Here is a 17,350-nt window from a genome sequence, read left to right on the forward strand (position 1 = left end):
TTAATAAATTATGTTTTCAAGCTCATAAGTTGAAAGCAGAAACGAAATACAATGTAGATGTAAAGCAAATAACACCTGTGCAAATATTATCCAATAAATTATTTTTAATAGAATAATAGTTATAATGTATTTACTATGAAAGTACTTAGTAACCGTTAATTTTGTGATTCAAAATCAATGATATAGACCATCTAAATTAGAATCACCATTATTAATTATCTATACCATTCGGGGTGCCTAGAAGAAAATTGTTTTAGTAGCCTCTTGCCTGTAAGATGAATGGATATAAAAACAAATGGCACCTATTATATCGGCACACTAGGTTTATTAAAATACATGATAATGTTCCTTAGTTAAAAATTCTCGAATTAGCCATTCCAAAAATAAATAAGTCAGAATTCAAAATTTTTTATGCTTGGAAATAATAAAATATCATAATTGGTTATCTAAACTTGTTTATTTTCTTTCTCAAAGTAAAACTTTATTATCTCGTAGTTGATGCATGTACAGGTTGAAGATCTGTAAACGATATGATATTTTTTATTTTAAAAAGTATATATCCTGATCGACACTGCAGATCACTGATGTAGAAGGCTCATTATTGACGGTAGCGGCACATTTTAATGGCTAAATGAATTTTAGTAAACAATTGTATTTCCTATGTGAAACTAGTTATTTGATGCATTGCATGTGGTGCCATGTTGAACAAGAAAAAGATATATGCTATATGTGATATGTCTGATTGAAGAAATTTTCTACGAGTAGGGTGGTTGTGAAGGATTTGCACTCCAAGGATACTAAAGGCACTATTTAGTATTGCTAAAAAAAACTATCTTTGTGACTGTAAAATTTTTTTTTAAAAAATAAAATGTCAAATTTTTGGTAACATTAATTGTATAAAAAGTATTTATACAAAAAGAAAAAAAAACTGAAAGCAACAGTAAATTAACACGCTCAAACTGTAATGCAACTGATAAATTTATTGTGCTTTCAGTTTGTTGTCGAGCTATCCGAGCTCAGCCATGTCTAAAGATGTGATGATGGTACGCGTCCGTCTAAGAGTGGTTGTTGAACACCAACCAAGGGTCCAAGAGGGCTGGCATGCTAAGGATCGCGCACGTGAGCAACACGCGACGGACAACAGAGCCGCGCACGACTTTCAAAGAACGAGTTCGCGGGGACAGGACTGGTCACTGGTTAATGAAACGAGAGCCAAAGGAGCAATTAGCGGAATTGTCCAAAGAGCCATGCATGTTCCCTTTGTATCAATGGTTGGCTTACACAGTTTAAATATGACGGTGGGAGAAGTATCTCCTCAGCTGCATCGCTGTTTCTTCACCTTCTATCCTGGTAGTAGGGTTGGCTTAACTATTTCAATATGTTGGAAATTCGAATATTCCAAAATTATTTGCCTATGAATCCATTCATGTTGACCAAACCAGGCCATCGATTGGTCTTGCGTTTGCCGGACAGGCGAGCAATGAGTGGGTCGGCCAACTTTCCCAATGACCGAGAAGAGAGTCAACAAGGATTAGCAAAGTTTATCGTATGTGTCGACTTAACTAGCAAAAACAAAAAAAAGGGGGTCGGCTCTTCCCGGGATCCTCCTAGATTTGTTCCTGATTTTTATACTCTTTGACCGTGGGCCTATCTCTGGGGCTATGTTCAATCTCTTCTCTAATCCCATCCAAGACTCCCTTCTTTTTTATAAAAAAAAATAACAAATGGAGAACACAGAACCTGATGGAAAACAAGAGACGATGTTATCATGTAGCATCTTATGCAGTACACAACTGTGGTAAAATTTTATGGATCAATATGTCTGCGATACCATCTTGGTTTCCTGATATTTTATTTTCTACTTTTGCTAGACGTGTATGTATGTATGTATGTATCTATCTTTCTCTATATGTGTGATGTATATGTATATATGTGTATATATATGTCTACCTCTGTGTGTGTTAGGACCCGATTTTCTATTGGATTATGTTTGGGTCCAATATTAGGACCCGAACAAAAAATGGAGTTGGGTCAGGGTCACTCATGATCCAGTCCGACCCGATCCATTTACACCCTTACCTACACTGTGTCACGCCCCCGCCTGCATAGGGCACGTGACGCACCCAGTATCCACGTGGGGGCCATATGAGGGGGAGGACATAGGGCTCCCCTGCCAAATATTATTCGGCTCCGAAGCCCACACGCGCGCAACGCTCAGATCCCTCCCTGGTTTTGTTTTCCACCCAAAATATGTCTGCAGAATTTGGAGACACCCGCCTTATATGCCCAGGGTCTGGAACGACTCTAGCCGATGTGGGATCTTTCATTCACCTACCCTCGGACTAGAGCCGTCCTTGGCTCTGATACCAAATGTCATGCCCCTGCCTACACGGGACACGTGAGGCACCCGGTGCCCACATAGGGGCCACATGAGAGAGGAATACGGGGCTCTCCTGCTAAATATTGTCCGATTCTGGGGCTCGCATGCGTGCACACGCGCCGCTCAGACTTCTCTCCTATTTTGTTTTTTACCCAAAACTCGTCTGCAGGATTTGGAGACACCCACCTCAGTTGCCCAAGGTCTGAAATGAGTCTAGCCGATGTGGAATCTTTCATTCATCCACCCTTGGACTAGAGTTATCCTCGACTCTGATACCAAATGTCACGCCCCTGCCTGCACGGGGCACGTGAGGTACCCGGTGACCACGTGGGGGCCATATGAGGGAGGAATACGGGGCTCTCCTGCTAGATATTGTTCGATTTCGGGGCCCACATGCATGCACACGCGCCGCTCAGACTTCTCTCCGATTTTATTTTCCACCTAAAACTCGTCTGCAGGATTTGGAGACACCCGCCTCATATGCTCAGAGTCTGAAACGAGTCTAGCCGATGTGGAATCTTTCATTCACCCGCCCTCGGGCTAGAGCTATCCTCGGCTTTGATACCAAATGTCATGCCTCCACCTGCGCAAGGCACGTGAGGCACCTAGTACCCACGTGGGGGCCACATGAGGGCGAGGAGGGACACGAGGCTCTCCTGCCAGATATTGTCCGGTTCCAAGGCCCGCATGCGCGCGCACACGCCGCTCAGACCGCTCTCCGATTTTATTTTCCAAATGTGTCTGCTGGATTTGGAGACACCTGCATCATATGCTCAGGGTCTGGAACGACTCAAGTCGATGTGGGATCTTTCATTTATGTGAGAATCCATGCTGGCATATATTTAATCCAACATCGGTTATTTGTTGGGTTGATCTTGGATACTTATACAGGATCAAGAAACCCAAATAATACCTTCCGACTAGCCATTTTGGGTGAGGTTCTGAGTTGTTATAAATAGTATCAGAACGGATTCGGCCATAACCTATATGAACTAGGGAATACTATAGCACAAATTCATTGGGGCTGACCATGGGCCGATCGTAGTATTTGTGATTAGATTTGAATGAATTTGAATCCTTAGCCTGACGAGGATGTCAGGGCTTGAACGGAGGGAGTATGTGAGAATCCGTGCGAGCGTGTGTTTAGTCCTACATTGGTTATTTGCTGGATAGATCTTGGGTACTTATATAGGATCAAAGAACTCATATAATACCTTCTAACTAGCTATTTTGGATAAGATTTACACTGTGTGCGCCATGTTATCCCTGTACGTAGCATAATTGGTCATTTCTATAGGTCACATTCACCAAGCACTCATTTTGGTGTACTGCTACAAATAAGCTGCTGTGATATATAGGTATGCACGGACATATGGTACACGCCTCCGTGGGAAATAATTTCTCATGGATGATTGGTCATGATATGGACAGAGGTAAGAAATCGCAGACCAAGAAAAGACACGTAGAGGTCCTGTAGGACCCTAATTGAAGGGCAGGGTTTATAGAGGCTGAATGCTCCAATATATTTGCCCAATTCACAAATTCAATCGAAAATTCAGACCCATTTTATTGCAAGATTACCTAAACAAACCCTAACAGTAACCTATCGGCTACATCAAATAACTTTACAAAACCATAATATCCAACCCAAGCGCCAATGCCTAAGTAGACAAGAATAAATGAAAAAAAACTAAAATGGAAAAGTGTCCGTAATGCAATCTCCCTTACTGGCAGGAGCATGGCTTCAAACAACTCCAATCATAACAACTGAGGTAGGAGCATGGCTTCAAAAATCACAACAACTAACCGCTAACACCAGAAAAATAATAGAAGGCATAAAATTAGCACTATGGATGATGATCGATGATCTAGCTTCTCAATATAATATATATCCTCATTTTATATAGGGATGTCAACGGAGATGAATACCCGGCTATTTTACAAGCTCGTTTCTAAATTGAATAGGGCGGTTTTAACTAAAATTAAATGGAGATGATTTCTGCGACAGGTTTAAGAGTTAAAAAACATCATATTTCAATTTCGGTTTTGGTTTTGATGATTTTCCAACTTGAAACTAAATCCGAAATCAAAACTAAAATCAAAGATATCTGATATTTAATATCCTTTATATTTTGTGTAAATCTAAAATATTATAGTATGAATTTGGTTAAATTATGGATTGTATTATGAAAATTATGGATGATATTTTTTATTTGGTTATTTATATATGAAAACTTTAAAATGAATAAAAAAAAGTTAAATAGTTTTCAATTTTTTGGTTTCAGTTTTGATTTTAATTTGACAATTTTTTCAGTAATGATTATAATTTTTTATTCAAAAGTTATTCAGTTTCGATTACAGTTTCAGAACCGGCAGTGCATTTCGAGGCTTTATAGAATAAGTATATTTTGGTGCTCATTCTAGGACTAGCAATGATAAATATGCCTTATCACCTTTTCAAGGTGTTTTTTTCGTTTTTTTTTTATTTACATCCCTTCCTCATGCTTGAGGCTTTTTATACTTATAGGTGTAAATAAATTGAACATGAACGTGTTCACTCTAGCTCGAGCTAAGCTTAAGAAATCTAACGGTCAGCCTGAGCTAGCTTGAGTCAAAACTAGCAAAATCCAACTCATGTTTGGCTCAATTTAGAACAAGTGAGAACCTGCATGGCTTAGTTTGGCTCAATAAGATTTGATTAAATGATGGGGTGGTATTACTCAATAAGACTTGATTAAGCGATGGGTTGTATGCCATGGTCATCGGTGTTTATGGTTTAGTAGAGAGGAAGAGTGGAATGGGAAGAAACAAGAAATAGACTGGGGAGGGGGGGTAAGAATTGTCAAGGCTTCCCGGGAGAGATTAAATTCTTATGGAAGAGGTTGGAGGAAGAGAGAGAGAGAGAGAGAGAGAGAGAGAGAGAGAGAGAGAGAAGAAAAAGGACACAGGCAGCATGATAGAGAAGAAACAAAAGGTGTTACGCAGCACAACAGAAAAGGTGAGAGAGGGGCTAGGTCTTCATTTGTGAATCTAATGTTTACATCTTAATAATATCTGATGCCATAATATTCACCATTAAGTAAAAATTGTATGTATTAATTAAATAGGATATCCAACAATTAACTATATCTTATTTGTAAATAAATATATTTAAATTTTAATTGTAAAATATAAAGTGATAACGCATATTTGTATATATATAAAATAATAAATAATAATGTACAGTTTTATTTTGGGTTATACTGTGTTGAACAATAATGACCTAAGTCTATCTCATGTTCAGCTCCTTCACTCTTCGGGACAGTAAATTCAGCTCATTTTTAATGAATATATCATTGCAAGCTAGAATCAAGCTCGATTTCTAACCAAATACGAACTCTTTGCAACATTTCATCATTTGACAACCTTAGCTGCACTGCCTTTTTATTGATGTAGATACTCCTATCAAACCCATGGAGGTCCCCTGTAATCGACACTTCATTATTAGCAACCTAGTTTGCTTCCTTGGATATATATGTGCGATAATTAGATTATTTCAATAGATTGCATCAAATTCCAAACATGAACCATCCGATGATAACGGCTAGCATCAAGGTCTCGGCATTCATATGACCACCAAACTGCAATGCCGGAGGAGCTCTCGACCAAAAGTCATGCGATACTTAGGGTTTCCATTACATGGAACGTCTGATTTGGTACATTATTTTAAGTAGCTACTTACTGCCAACAATAGGACCGTCTGCAGGTAACCTATTTATCATATGAAATTGTTATTTAATACATGCAAAAAGAAGTTCTTTTTTATTATTTTGACTAGAACATAGCTAATTGCAGATAAAACTAGAATTGGAATTTTAAATGATTTAGGCTCGTTGGGTGGTGGAAACTTTATTTTCAGAACAGATCCAAGAATTCTGTTGGGAATATTGATCATGCGGCCGCCTAGAAATCTTGAAATCGCTGATACATTTTACCCAAACCTACATTGAGAATGTTGTCTCTGTTCGTATGAACCTAATCCTTGTCCCTTGTTTCGTAGTAAAGGCCAAATGTAAATTTCCAATAGGTTGACGACCTGGACTCCTACCAGGAGCGGCCCAATATATTTGGAGGCCTAAGGCCCGTTTTGTCTTTGAGGCCTTCCCTGTAGTGGGCCAGTCCAAGGCGAACTCACAGGGAGCCTTTTTCCTTTTCATTTTGTCTTTAAACCCTTTCCTGCGGTGGGCCTTCTTTGGGCCGGGGCCTTAGGCGACCGCCTCACTCGCCTAAGAGTTGGGCCGGCCTTGACTCCTACATAATGTTTCTATGGAGAAATTGATCATAAAACCAAACCAAAGTTTGGGACACAATTTTCATTATTTTATGATTTGATGCATTAAATTTATCAGTCCTAAAGCATTGACTCTCCATTTATTGTTTTTTGTTTGACTTAGTGTCCTCTTCATAGTTCATAGATTCATTGAATCAGCGTCCCAACCGTAAAATAAAACAGCTGACTCATATGATGGAACAAGAATAAGAGTGGATCTCACAATCTATACTGTCACCGCAAATGAATGGCGGGACCCATCTAAATTGCGTCGACTCACCGAGAAAACACTCGAAGAAGGCACAACCTAACACTTTTTGGTTTGCAGAGAAAATAAAAAAAATACTATTTTATCGTTTAGAAATTAATTTTTTTTACAAAACTACTCTAAAATCATCAAAGTTTAAGAGTAAAATTATTTTTTATTAAAAATATAATAAATATTTCACATAATTTTTTGAAAAAAAATAGGTGCTCAATCTAAAATATGCTACTTTTTCGTAGTCCATCAAACATATTAAAATTATTTTTTTGGACATCATATTCTTAAAATTTAATTTTATAGAAAAAATATTTTGATGATTTTTTTTAACAAACCAAATAAGTTCTAAATTTTTAATTTTATTTATTAACTATGATACGTTATTCTTTGAATAACACCATTGCATCACAAAAGCCAGAAAAGTGGCATCACTGCCATATAGTGACCATGGTAAAGAGCTGGTTGCGTGCTGCTCACTTTTTTTTCTTTTATTTTTAATTTTTTTTGCTAAGATGGGCATGTCAAACTATACGAGTCCTAACACATCCAACAAAGTCAGAAAATAAAATATCACGAAATATTCTAGGCAAATTCTCAATCCAAGTCCATAAAATACCATCTATATGGTTAGCCACATAAACGGCCATCCAATTTGTAATACTATTAGTCTTCTTACAAATGTATCTGGCAATGCATTAAGCAACGCCGTTGACCGCCAAGATGTTGACATACATGATACATTTTGGATAGCACGAGTTCTGCACTGAAACAAAAAGCGGCCCATTGTTTCCGATGGATCGAACTTTGTAATTCGTGTGAAGGATTCTTCGCATGCAAGCGAAGGCTTAAATTTGCTGCACATGCCTCCGTGTACCGTATGGTACACCTTATTGCGTATGATATCAGCTACTAGTTTTGCACCCCAACCTCACTACATTTAGCTTAAACGTGGCGGCAATCGATACGAGCGGGGGTTTAGTTGACCGTTAGCCCAATAATAGTTGCGAAAACCCCTCTGGAAAGTGACCGTCCATCAAATATTTAGTCCAAATACCAAAGTCCACCGTGCATTGCACTCACCCATGCATACGGCTTCCACCACCGGCCGGCCCAAAATCGCATCTTGAATTCCATTTTATAGTTTCTTTTGATAAAAAATTTATTTTATGGTTAATAGTTAGTTAACTGTCCTTTTGTCACGCTCCAAACCTATTAACTGGGTCGGACATCTAAGGCAAAGCTCCAAAAATATATAATGCCTAAAAATTCATTATAATCTCAATATTTGTGAATAATAACAATCTTAATTCGTCATAAATAACAAAATTTATATAAGTACAAAATTCAATCATTCACCTGATATTAATATTGATGCTGTATTTATTCATCCTTTCACTCATCATCCCAACCATAGCCAACTGCTAAGTATTTTGCAACTCTGAAATGAAAAAAAAATGGTGTGAGCTTTATGGCCCGATAAAAATCTCCAAACATCCACACCAATATAATAATATAATTTAAAAACATAAATTATAAAATCTCTTTTCAAACATTTAGTATCACTCAATTAGACCAACAAATATATATCCGCACAAACATACATCAAATACCCATCTTATCAATACATACATACATACATACATATATATATATATATATGTATGTACATGTGTATATATACATGTGTATATATATATATATATGTATATATGTATATATGTATATATGTATATATATATGTATATATGTATGTGCGCGTGCGCGTGCATGTATATGTGCGTGTATGTATGTGTGTGCTTGTATGGATGTATGTATGTATGCGTGTATGGCTGTATGTATGTGTGTATGTGTGCGTATATGTATGTGTATATGTGTGTGTATGTATGTGTATATATGTATATATGTATGTATGTATGTATGTACGTACGTATATATATGTGTGTGCGCGCGCGCGTATCAAAAATACCAATAAGTAAAAATTTTTATTCAACATTGCTTTCATGTGTCTTATCATCTATTTTTCGTTATCTCAATTTTAGTTTGAATAATAATTTATTTTTTGGCTTTGAACTAATCAAGATCATGCCTACTCTATGATTGATAAACAAAGTTGTAATACGTAAGCCTGTAGAGATTGTTTTGCATGTAAATTCATGGAGGCTATTCTATACGTAAGTGGGTGGGGGTTTTTCTCAATTGCTTTTTTTTTCTTCCGGTGGATCGAAGTTGGTAATTCTTGCGAAGGATTCTTCCCAGGGAAGCTATGGCTTAAATTTCCTGCACGTCTCTGCGTACCGTAGAGTACAACTTATGCGTCCGATATCAGCTGCTAGTTTTGCACCCCAAGCTCACCAAATTTAGCATATACGTGGCCGCAATCGATACGAGCGTGTGTTTAGTTGACCCTTAGCCGAATAATAGCTACGCAAGCCATTCTGGAAAGTGACCGTTCATCAAATATTTAGTCCAAATATCAAAGTCCACCATGCATTGCACTCGGCCATGCGTACATCTTCGCCCACCTGCCGGCCCAAAATTCGCTCATTGTATTCCATTTTATAGTTTTTCTTTTTGTGTGTAATAAAGATTTTATTTTATAGTTAATTGTTAGTTAGCTGTCCTTAGCTCTCCTTGTGTTTGACGAAGTCCCAAAGCCAGCCCCTCGGTCTTAACAATGGGCCTGTCCTCCTTCCAAGGCCACGTGTATATTAACATGCGCCAGCAGGAGGGCAGTATCCCGCAACCGTCCAAATCCCCTCTCATACTCTCGGTTGCTTCGCTCTCGCGCGCCGTCCTGCCTCAGTTTCCGCTAAACCGCGTCGGGTTAACACCCTGTCTCTTCTCGATTAAACCTCGCCTCCGACACTTCTCCGCCGATCTTTGTGTATATATAAAGCCATAAGCCGCTGCACCTCTCATCGTCCCCACTGTTTAGTGCAGCATTTATACGATGGATGCTTCCCATCTTCACTATCTTGCGTTTCTACTTCTTCCTTGCCTTCTTCTGGTTCTTGTCTCCAACCAATGGCTGGCCAAGAAGTCCAAGTCGGCCAAGAGAAGAAACAAAGCCCCCCAACCGGGCGGCGCGTGGCCAGTCCTTGGCCACCTCCACCTGCTTGGCTCCCACAACAACATCGGCCGGTCGCTGAAAGCGGTGGCTGATGCCGTCGGGCCTGTCTTTGCACTCAGGCTCGGCGCGCACCCAGCCCTGGTTGTCAGCACTTGGGAGGCCGCCAAGGAGTGCTTCACCGCCAATGACAAGGCCCTCGCCGGCCGCCCCCCGAGCACCGCCAGCAAGCTCATGTGCTACAACAACGCCATGGTGGGCTTCTCCCCCTACGGGTCCTATTGGCGCCAAGTCCGCAGGATCTTGACCCTGGAGCTCCTCTCCCACGCCCGGCTCGCCTCCCTTGCTCACGTCCGGGCCTCGGAGGTCGGTGCATTCGCTAAGTCCCTCTTCGGGGTATGTCGTAAGGTCGAGGGGGGGGCGGCGAGGGTGGAGATGAACAAATGGTTTCAGGAGCTGACGTTCAACGTGGTAGTAAGGATGGTGGCGGGGAAGAGGTGCTTCGGGTGTGGCGCCGTTGATGACGGCGGTAGCAGGGAGGCTCGGAGGTTCACCGGAGCGATGCACCGGATGATGGAGCTCTTGGGAGCCTTTGTGGTCTCCGACGTGGTGCCGTTCCTCAGGTGGATGGACCTGGGCGGCTACGAGAGGGCGATGAGGCGCACCGCGGCGGAGATGGACGGTATCATTGGAGGGTGGTTGAGGGAGCACCGGGAGAGGAGGTCAGAAGGGCGGGGTGAGGGAAAGGAAGACTTCATGGATGTGATGCTGTCGACAATTGAGAAGGAAGGGGAGCTGTTTTCCGACCATGATCCGGATACGGTCATCAAGGCGAATTCCCTGGTACGTTATCTGACTTTCTAAATTTTTCGCATATAGTTATCAGAAGAGGGTCCAATCTTACATCACGTTACAAAAGAGAAGACTCGGACCGAATCGGGTTCATTTGCGTCCGGTCATTGATCACCTACACACTCATGTGGGTCCCACTAACCACACAGACAGACAGACGGTGGTATCCACTCGAAGTCTCGAATAGATAGACACATGGAGTTGAGAGGTTGTAAAGTCAGATGAAAAATACTGAATTAGGTATAGTATTTATTAGGACTCGAGAGGTTGTAAAGTCAGATGGAAAATAGTCAATTAGGTATAGCATTAATAGATGGAGTTGAGAGGCTCTAAAGTCAAATAGAAAATGTGGGTCAACGCTATAATATTAATAAAATTTGTCTCACTGGATAAATACTTTTCCGGTTTGAACTCTTATTCCCTGATTACAAAATTTTGTTGACATGATCTGTCAACCTAGTAGGGCTTCATATGTAGCCCTTGCCATGATGGAATGGGCGTGTTGACAATTTTAATTAGGTTAATCTGCATTTCATCTGGCAAGTGATCATATTGAAAGTAACCAATCGTGATGAACAGAAATTGCCAAAAGGTTTCATTCCATATAGGTGATAATGCAGGATATAAACATTTTCGTAGAACAGTAACATAATTACTTACAGTAAATGGTGTTGTATAGCGGCAGGTATATTGTATGCAGCTGGTTAATTACCTGGAGGAATAAATAGATATTTTCAAAGTGTTTGCTACGTTAGCTGTCAAAACAGTGAAATAAGGACTTATTAGAGCAAAAAAATTATTAAACATCCTCAATAAGCAGGTCGCAGGACATGCAATGGAACATATTATATATTGGATCTTACCACCCCCCCCCCCCCCCCCCCCCCCAAAAAAAAAAAAAAAAGAATATTAATTAACCAGCTATTTAGAAGGATAAAAAAAATAACTCAAGTACCTTAGCTCCAACACCTCAAGGCGAATCTGAAAATTGAAACGGCAGTAGTCCTATATTTGGACAGTGTCCATGTGGGCTGAGGAATCACCTCTCCTAAATCAAGCCCCTAACAGTTGAAATTAAAAGGGAAAAAAAGAAAATAGAAGCTAGTTGAGGAGGAAGAAGAAGTAGAATAGTCTCAATTTAATTTTTTTCCCCTCCAGAAGTCAATATAAAATAACAGGAGTTTCGAAGCACCTGTAGGGGTGGCAATCGGATCGGGTCAGGCATAAACAGGTCGGGTCAAATACAGGTCGGGTCAGAAAACTATAAATCTGAATCCGACCTGTTTATTAAACGGGTCAGGAATTGCAAACCTGAACCTGACCTGTTTATTAAACAGGTAACCCGACCCGACCCGTTTAACCTGTTTAATAAACAGGTAACCTGTTTACCCAACCCGATCCGACCTGTTTAACCTGTTTGCCCAACCTGACCCATTTAACCTGTTTAGACCTGTTTAATCTGTCCAACCCAAACTGTTTAACCTGCCCAACCCGACCTGTTTAGACCTGTTTAGACCCGTTTAACCTGTTTAGACCTGTTTAACCTGTTTAACCCGTTTAACCTGTTTAGACCTGTTTAACCTGCCTAACAGTTAAACGGGTTAAACGGTTTAAACGGGTCAGACATCTAAAACCCGTATCCGACCCAATTAATAAACAGGTTAAACGGGTCGACCTGTTTATGACCCGATCCTGTTTAGGCTAAACCCAAACCTGTTTATGGCGGGTCGAACACGGGTCGGATTGGCGGGTCGGGTCATATTTTGCCACCCCTAACTGCACCTGACAGAAGTTAGCCCATGGGCAGCAAATAAAATATTTCTAGTCTAGTATGGTCCTCCAGCCTTTCCTCCTTCTCTTCCCTTCTAGCAATTAAATTAGAAGGCGCAGACTCTGATGCCGATTCCCAAAATGTACTGAAATATAAACTATCAAATACCACATTCTTTGTTCTTTAAGGCGTCGTCACCTCCCACGCAAAACAAGCTTAAACGACTCTTACAATTCGACATTTAAATAATCGAAATCAGTAATAAGTATTAATTATTCTTAATGATGGTGCTAAACTGCACGCAGGCTCTCATAATAGCTGGCACGGACACCACAAGCGTGACCATGACCTGGGTCCTGGCCCTACTGCTGAACCATCCCAACGTTCTAAGGAAGGCCCGAGAAGAGCTGGACAGCCGTGTGGGCAAGGAGCGCAACGTCGACGAGTCGGACGTGGAGAAGCTGGTCTACCTCCAGGCCATTGTCAAGGAGACACTCCGGCTGTACCCGCCTGGTCCAGTCCTGATCCCCCACCAGGCCATGGAGGAGTGCCAGGTGAGGGGCTTCGACGTGCCGGCTGGCACCCGAGTGCTAGTTAATGCATGGGCAATCCAGCATGATCCAGAGGTGTGGCCGGACCCATCGGCCTTCCGGCCGGAGAGGTTTCTGACGAGCCACAAGGACGTCGACATCCGGGGCCGGCACTTCGAGCTCCTGCCGTTCGGGTCGGGCCGGCGGGCATGCCCGGGGGCGTCGTTTGCGCTGCAGGTCCTGCACCTGACGCTCGCTCGCGTTATCCATGGCTTCCATATGAGGACGCCTGGAGGTGGCCCTGTGGACATGACCGAGGGCAAAGGTGCTACTCTACCCAAGGCCACTCCATTGCATGTCCTCGTCGCCCCACGGCTATCTCCTGAGCTCTACCAATAACGGGACGAGTGGAATAAACGAGTGGAGTTGACCAGGTCGATTTGAAACGCGTACGGTTGCTCCCCTCCGGTAGCCGATATCGCTGCAGTGTTCACCGTTCTAAAGTTCTCAACGAACGTATGTTCGTACCGGTCAGAATCTATCATGGCTCGGTTGTGCTTAATTTTGTATAGATCCGTTTTCATCCCTAAGCCAAAAAAAAAAAGAAAAGAAGAAGAAAAGATCCGTTTCCATCGTATCAAAATTCATCGTCCCTCTAATTTTAGTTCCTTTATTATTCGAAGCATCAAATTTAGCCAGACCTTAGAAGATCGTTAATTATAATCTATATATAGAAGTAAGTGTGAGTATATATGGAGATATGTGTTTAGTCCCACATCAGCTATGTATCTGATAAATTTTAAAAATTTATATAAAAATAAAAAACTTAAATAATATCTTTCGACTAGGCATTTTGAGTGAGATCCTTAATTGTTGCAAATGGTATTAGAGTTGACCCGACCTATGGCCTATGTGGACCAGCGGACACTATATATAGCATGAGTCCATTAAGACTGACCACGGGCTAGTCATGGTGTTTATGAGAGAATTTGTGCAAGCATGTGTCTAATCCCACATCGACTATACACATGATAGATTTTGGATATTTATAGTACAAGACCAAGGAATCCAAATAATATTTTTCGAATAGCCATTTTGGGTGAGATCTACAGTGAAACATCTAGGTTGGTTGGTTAAACAAGATCCAGCTATTTTCTTTTCAAAAAAGAGAAGGGGTCTAGCAAGTGACAGCATTCCTACTTTTATCATCACTTCCGGTACTGGCAGGGGCAATTACTATGTTATTAACCGATCGAAACTTTAATACAGCTTTTTCTGATCCTGCTGGAGGGGGAGACCCCATATTATACCAGCATCTCTTTCGGTTCTTCGGTCATCCAGAGGTGTATATTCCCATTCTGCCTGGATTGTTGCCATAGGTTGGTTGGTTAAATAAGATCTAGCTATTTTCTTTTCAAAAAAGAGAAATGGTTTGGTTGCCATTTTCTTCTAAAAATAGAGAAATGCTATCTTCTTTTCAAAAAAGAGAAAGGGTCTGGTTACTAGATCTGATCATAAATGACCAAGTTAGTTGCTTCAAGGATTGGGCATCATTCTGATTCCTAGGTTGTATATTTTTAAGATGCCTTTTAGGCAGCATTTGGTGATCCAAATGAGAATATTAAGATGATCTTAGACTACTGGCGATTCTTATCTCGTGATAATCTTATTCTTGATGATTTAAAATTATCGCGTTTGGTATGCTATGTTCTAGTGATTAAAGATTTCCGGATATTTTCAAATATTCTGTTTAGTGTTACACGAGAATCTAAAATCATTGATCATGTAATACCAAAACTATCCCTAATATCTTATATAAAAATATATTTATAAATCATATAAAATATACTATAATAAATATTAACATATTTATTAATATATTAATAACTAATATATCTCATTAAAATATATTTATTAATCCTATAAATTATTAATAGTATGAAGATATAATAACTATTATTATAGAACTAATATTTTTATTTATACCTGTACTTTTAATATGAATATTTATTTTGATTAAAAATAAGGCAAATAGAAATGATATATTAAATAATTTTATTATATAAATATAATGTAGAATAATATATTTTTATTGTAATTTTAAATAATCATTGAATACTAATATAACAGTAATATGTATAATGATATATTATAATATTATATATATATCATAATATGCAAGAATTATACCATTGGAGATAGGTATCTAGGTGGGAGGACAAAGTTATAATAGTACCACAGCATCGCTCGAACGCCTAAAGGGAAAATTTTGATATTTGGAGCCACAACGGTCCTCCACTTTGGTCAGAGTGCCCATTAGCGGAGACCTCATCTCCTAAATGAAGCCTCAAATTAAGGATTAACAGTTGAAAAAAATATAAAATTCGAAGATGAAGAAGAAGGAGCAGCGTCTGACTTATGAATGATTTATTTTTACTCTCCTGAAGTCCATGCACTCCACTGAAAAACAAGAGTTTTCAATGTGATAGAAGTCAAGCCATGGCCGGCAAATAAAGAACACGAAATCAATAGTCCTTCCTGACTTTCCGTTTTCTCATCCTTTCCAGCAATTAAAAAAAAATCCGGAAATTCTGATGCCAATTGTCAAAGCATATAGAAAGCACTCGCAAATCTAGGAGGATCCCGAGATAAACCTTCCAACTCCTCGTCATTAAGTCTTTGAAGCCGTAGCCACCTAAGAATAAGCTTGCATGATTTCGGTGATTAGATATTTAAATAATGTATCAAATCATTAAGTCTTTGCCTAGTAATAATGTATTAATTATGATTAACAATTGTGCTATTGTTTCCATTTGTGACCAGGCTCTCATCATAGCTGGGCCTTGGGCCCTAGCCCTTATGCTCAACCATCCCCACGTTCTGATAACGGTCCAACAAGAGCTAGGCACCCGTGGCCCGTGGGCATGACGGAGGGCCGAGGATGCTGCCCTACCCAAGGTCACTCCATTAGAAGTCCCGATCACCCCATGTTTATTGCCTCCAGTGCTTTACTATTGAGCAAATAAATGAGAGAGTTGATTGTCAATTTGATGAAATGCATTAGTTTTTGGCTTAGAAGTTGATGTATCTGGCACTTTTAAACAGATTTCAGTGCATGCGTATTCCTACCCGACGTACCATGAATCAAATATACTAGCTCTGTATAGAACTCATCCTTTCAAACTTCAATGCCTGCCTCACATTGTAATCCTTTTATTAACGTTATAATCGTCATTCAAACATAAAAATTCAACAAACACCAATAACCATTCAACTACCCTATCAAATGCCAGAATCCCAGGCAGGCTTGAAGTAAATAATGAGAACGTTTAGGATTAAAATCCAGGCAGTGCCATGGCCGCCATAATGATATTATAGCACAGGTCTGTCCGTCACCTTCTATTTTTAAGTATTAATTCTCAGCTTTATATTATATCTTGAACTGATCTAATGATGGAAGTTAGCGCAAGCGCGGGGAATAATTAAAAAAAAAAAAGTGTCGACTCTATGGTTTTGTTCCGGCTTCCAGGCTGTGCGCTCTCCTCTTTGGATATCTAATGGTCTAAAACAACCATGTCACATTAGAAATGACATGCTTTTAAAGTATAAAATCATCAATATATAGCAAATCTTCGAATGTGTATGATTGGAAGTTTGAGAGGATCATAATAGCTTTCTTCTTGACTTGGATTCCACTTGTATGTACGTTCTCACCGTAAAGGCCAGATCACTCAACACCCACACACACTTTTAGGGTTGCAGTCACCATGCCATTATCGGGAACCTAAAACCTGATCACTTTGTGCCTGGTTTCACCTTCTAAGTTCCAGAAGGAACAAGGAGAAACATTGTGAGGGGCAAAATATTTCTCTCAACATCCGTCATAGAAAAATTTGTATTTCCCGCGGGAAATAGCATCATGTACCGTTTGAAATCAGAATTATGGCCCAATATTAGTGATATTGAGAGAAATATTGGATATTTTGATCTTAACTTAAACCAACTTTTTTTGTCTCGGTATTAACCGAGGTAAACAATATCGGTGAAAGCCAAAGTGCCACTCTGTTCGTGCTAATAAAACCAATAGTTATGGCAACACTGCACAATCGGCATAATTGCCGCCATGTGTTGTTCGACGGTTTCTACGTTGTTAACGTGCAACTGATCTTTACTTTACAA

At 39.9% G+C, this 17,350-nt stretch overlaps 1 protein-coding gene across 1 annotated transcript; it reads left to right on the top strand.

The window, feature by feature from the left end:
- The first annotated feature begins 9,695 nt into the window (after positions 1-9,695).
- LOC103711814 (cytochrome P450 CYP82D47-like) lies at positions 9,696-13,780 on the top strand. The gene is made up of 2 exons (XM_008798099.6): positions 9,696-10,861; positions 12,947-13,780. The coding sequence occupies exons 1-2, from the start codon at positions 9,902-9,904 to the stop codon at positions 13,568-13,570; spliced, it is 1,584 nt and encodes a 527-aa protein (XP_008796321.4). The 5' UTR covers positions 9,696-9,901; the 3' UTR covers positions 13,571-13,780.
- The last annotated feature ends 3,570 nt before the right edge of the window (positions 13,781-17,350 follow it).

The sequence above is a fragment of the Phoenix dactylifera genome, chromosome 3 (assembly GCF_051530095.1).
Source record: "Phoenix dactylifera cultivar Ajwa chromosome 3, Ajwa_hap1_PhDact_Kaust_v1.1, whole genome shotgun sequence".
NCBI classification, from domain to species: Eukaryota; Viridiplantae; Streptophyta; class Magnoliopsida; order Arecales; family Arecaceae; genus Phoenix; species Phoenix dactylifera.

Bases quoted from the DNA above. Each gene is read 5' to 3' on its own strand.
- LOC103711814 (XM_008798099.6), top strand. From the start codon at position 9,902: ATGGATGCTTCCCATCTTCACTATCTTGCGTTTCTACTTCTTCCTTGC. The intron at 10,862-12,946 runs GTACGTTATCTG...AACTGCACGCAG, and splicing joins TCATCAAGGCGAATTCCCTG to GCTCTCATAATAGCTGGCAC.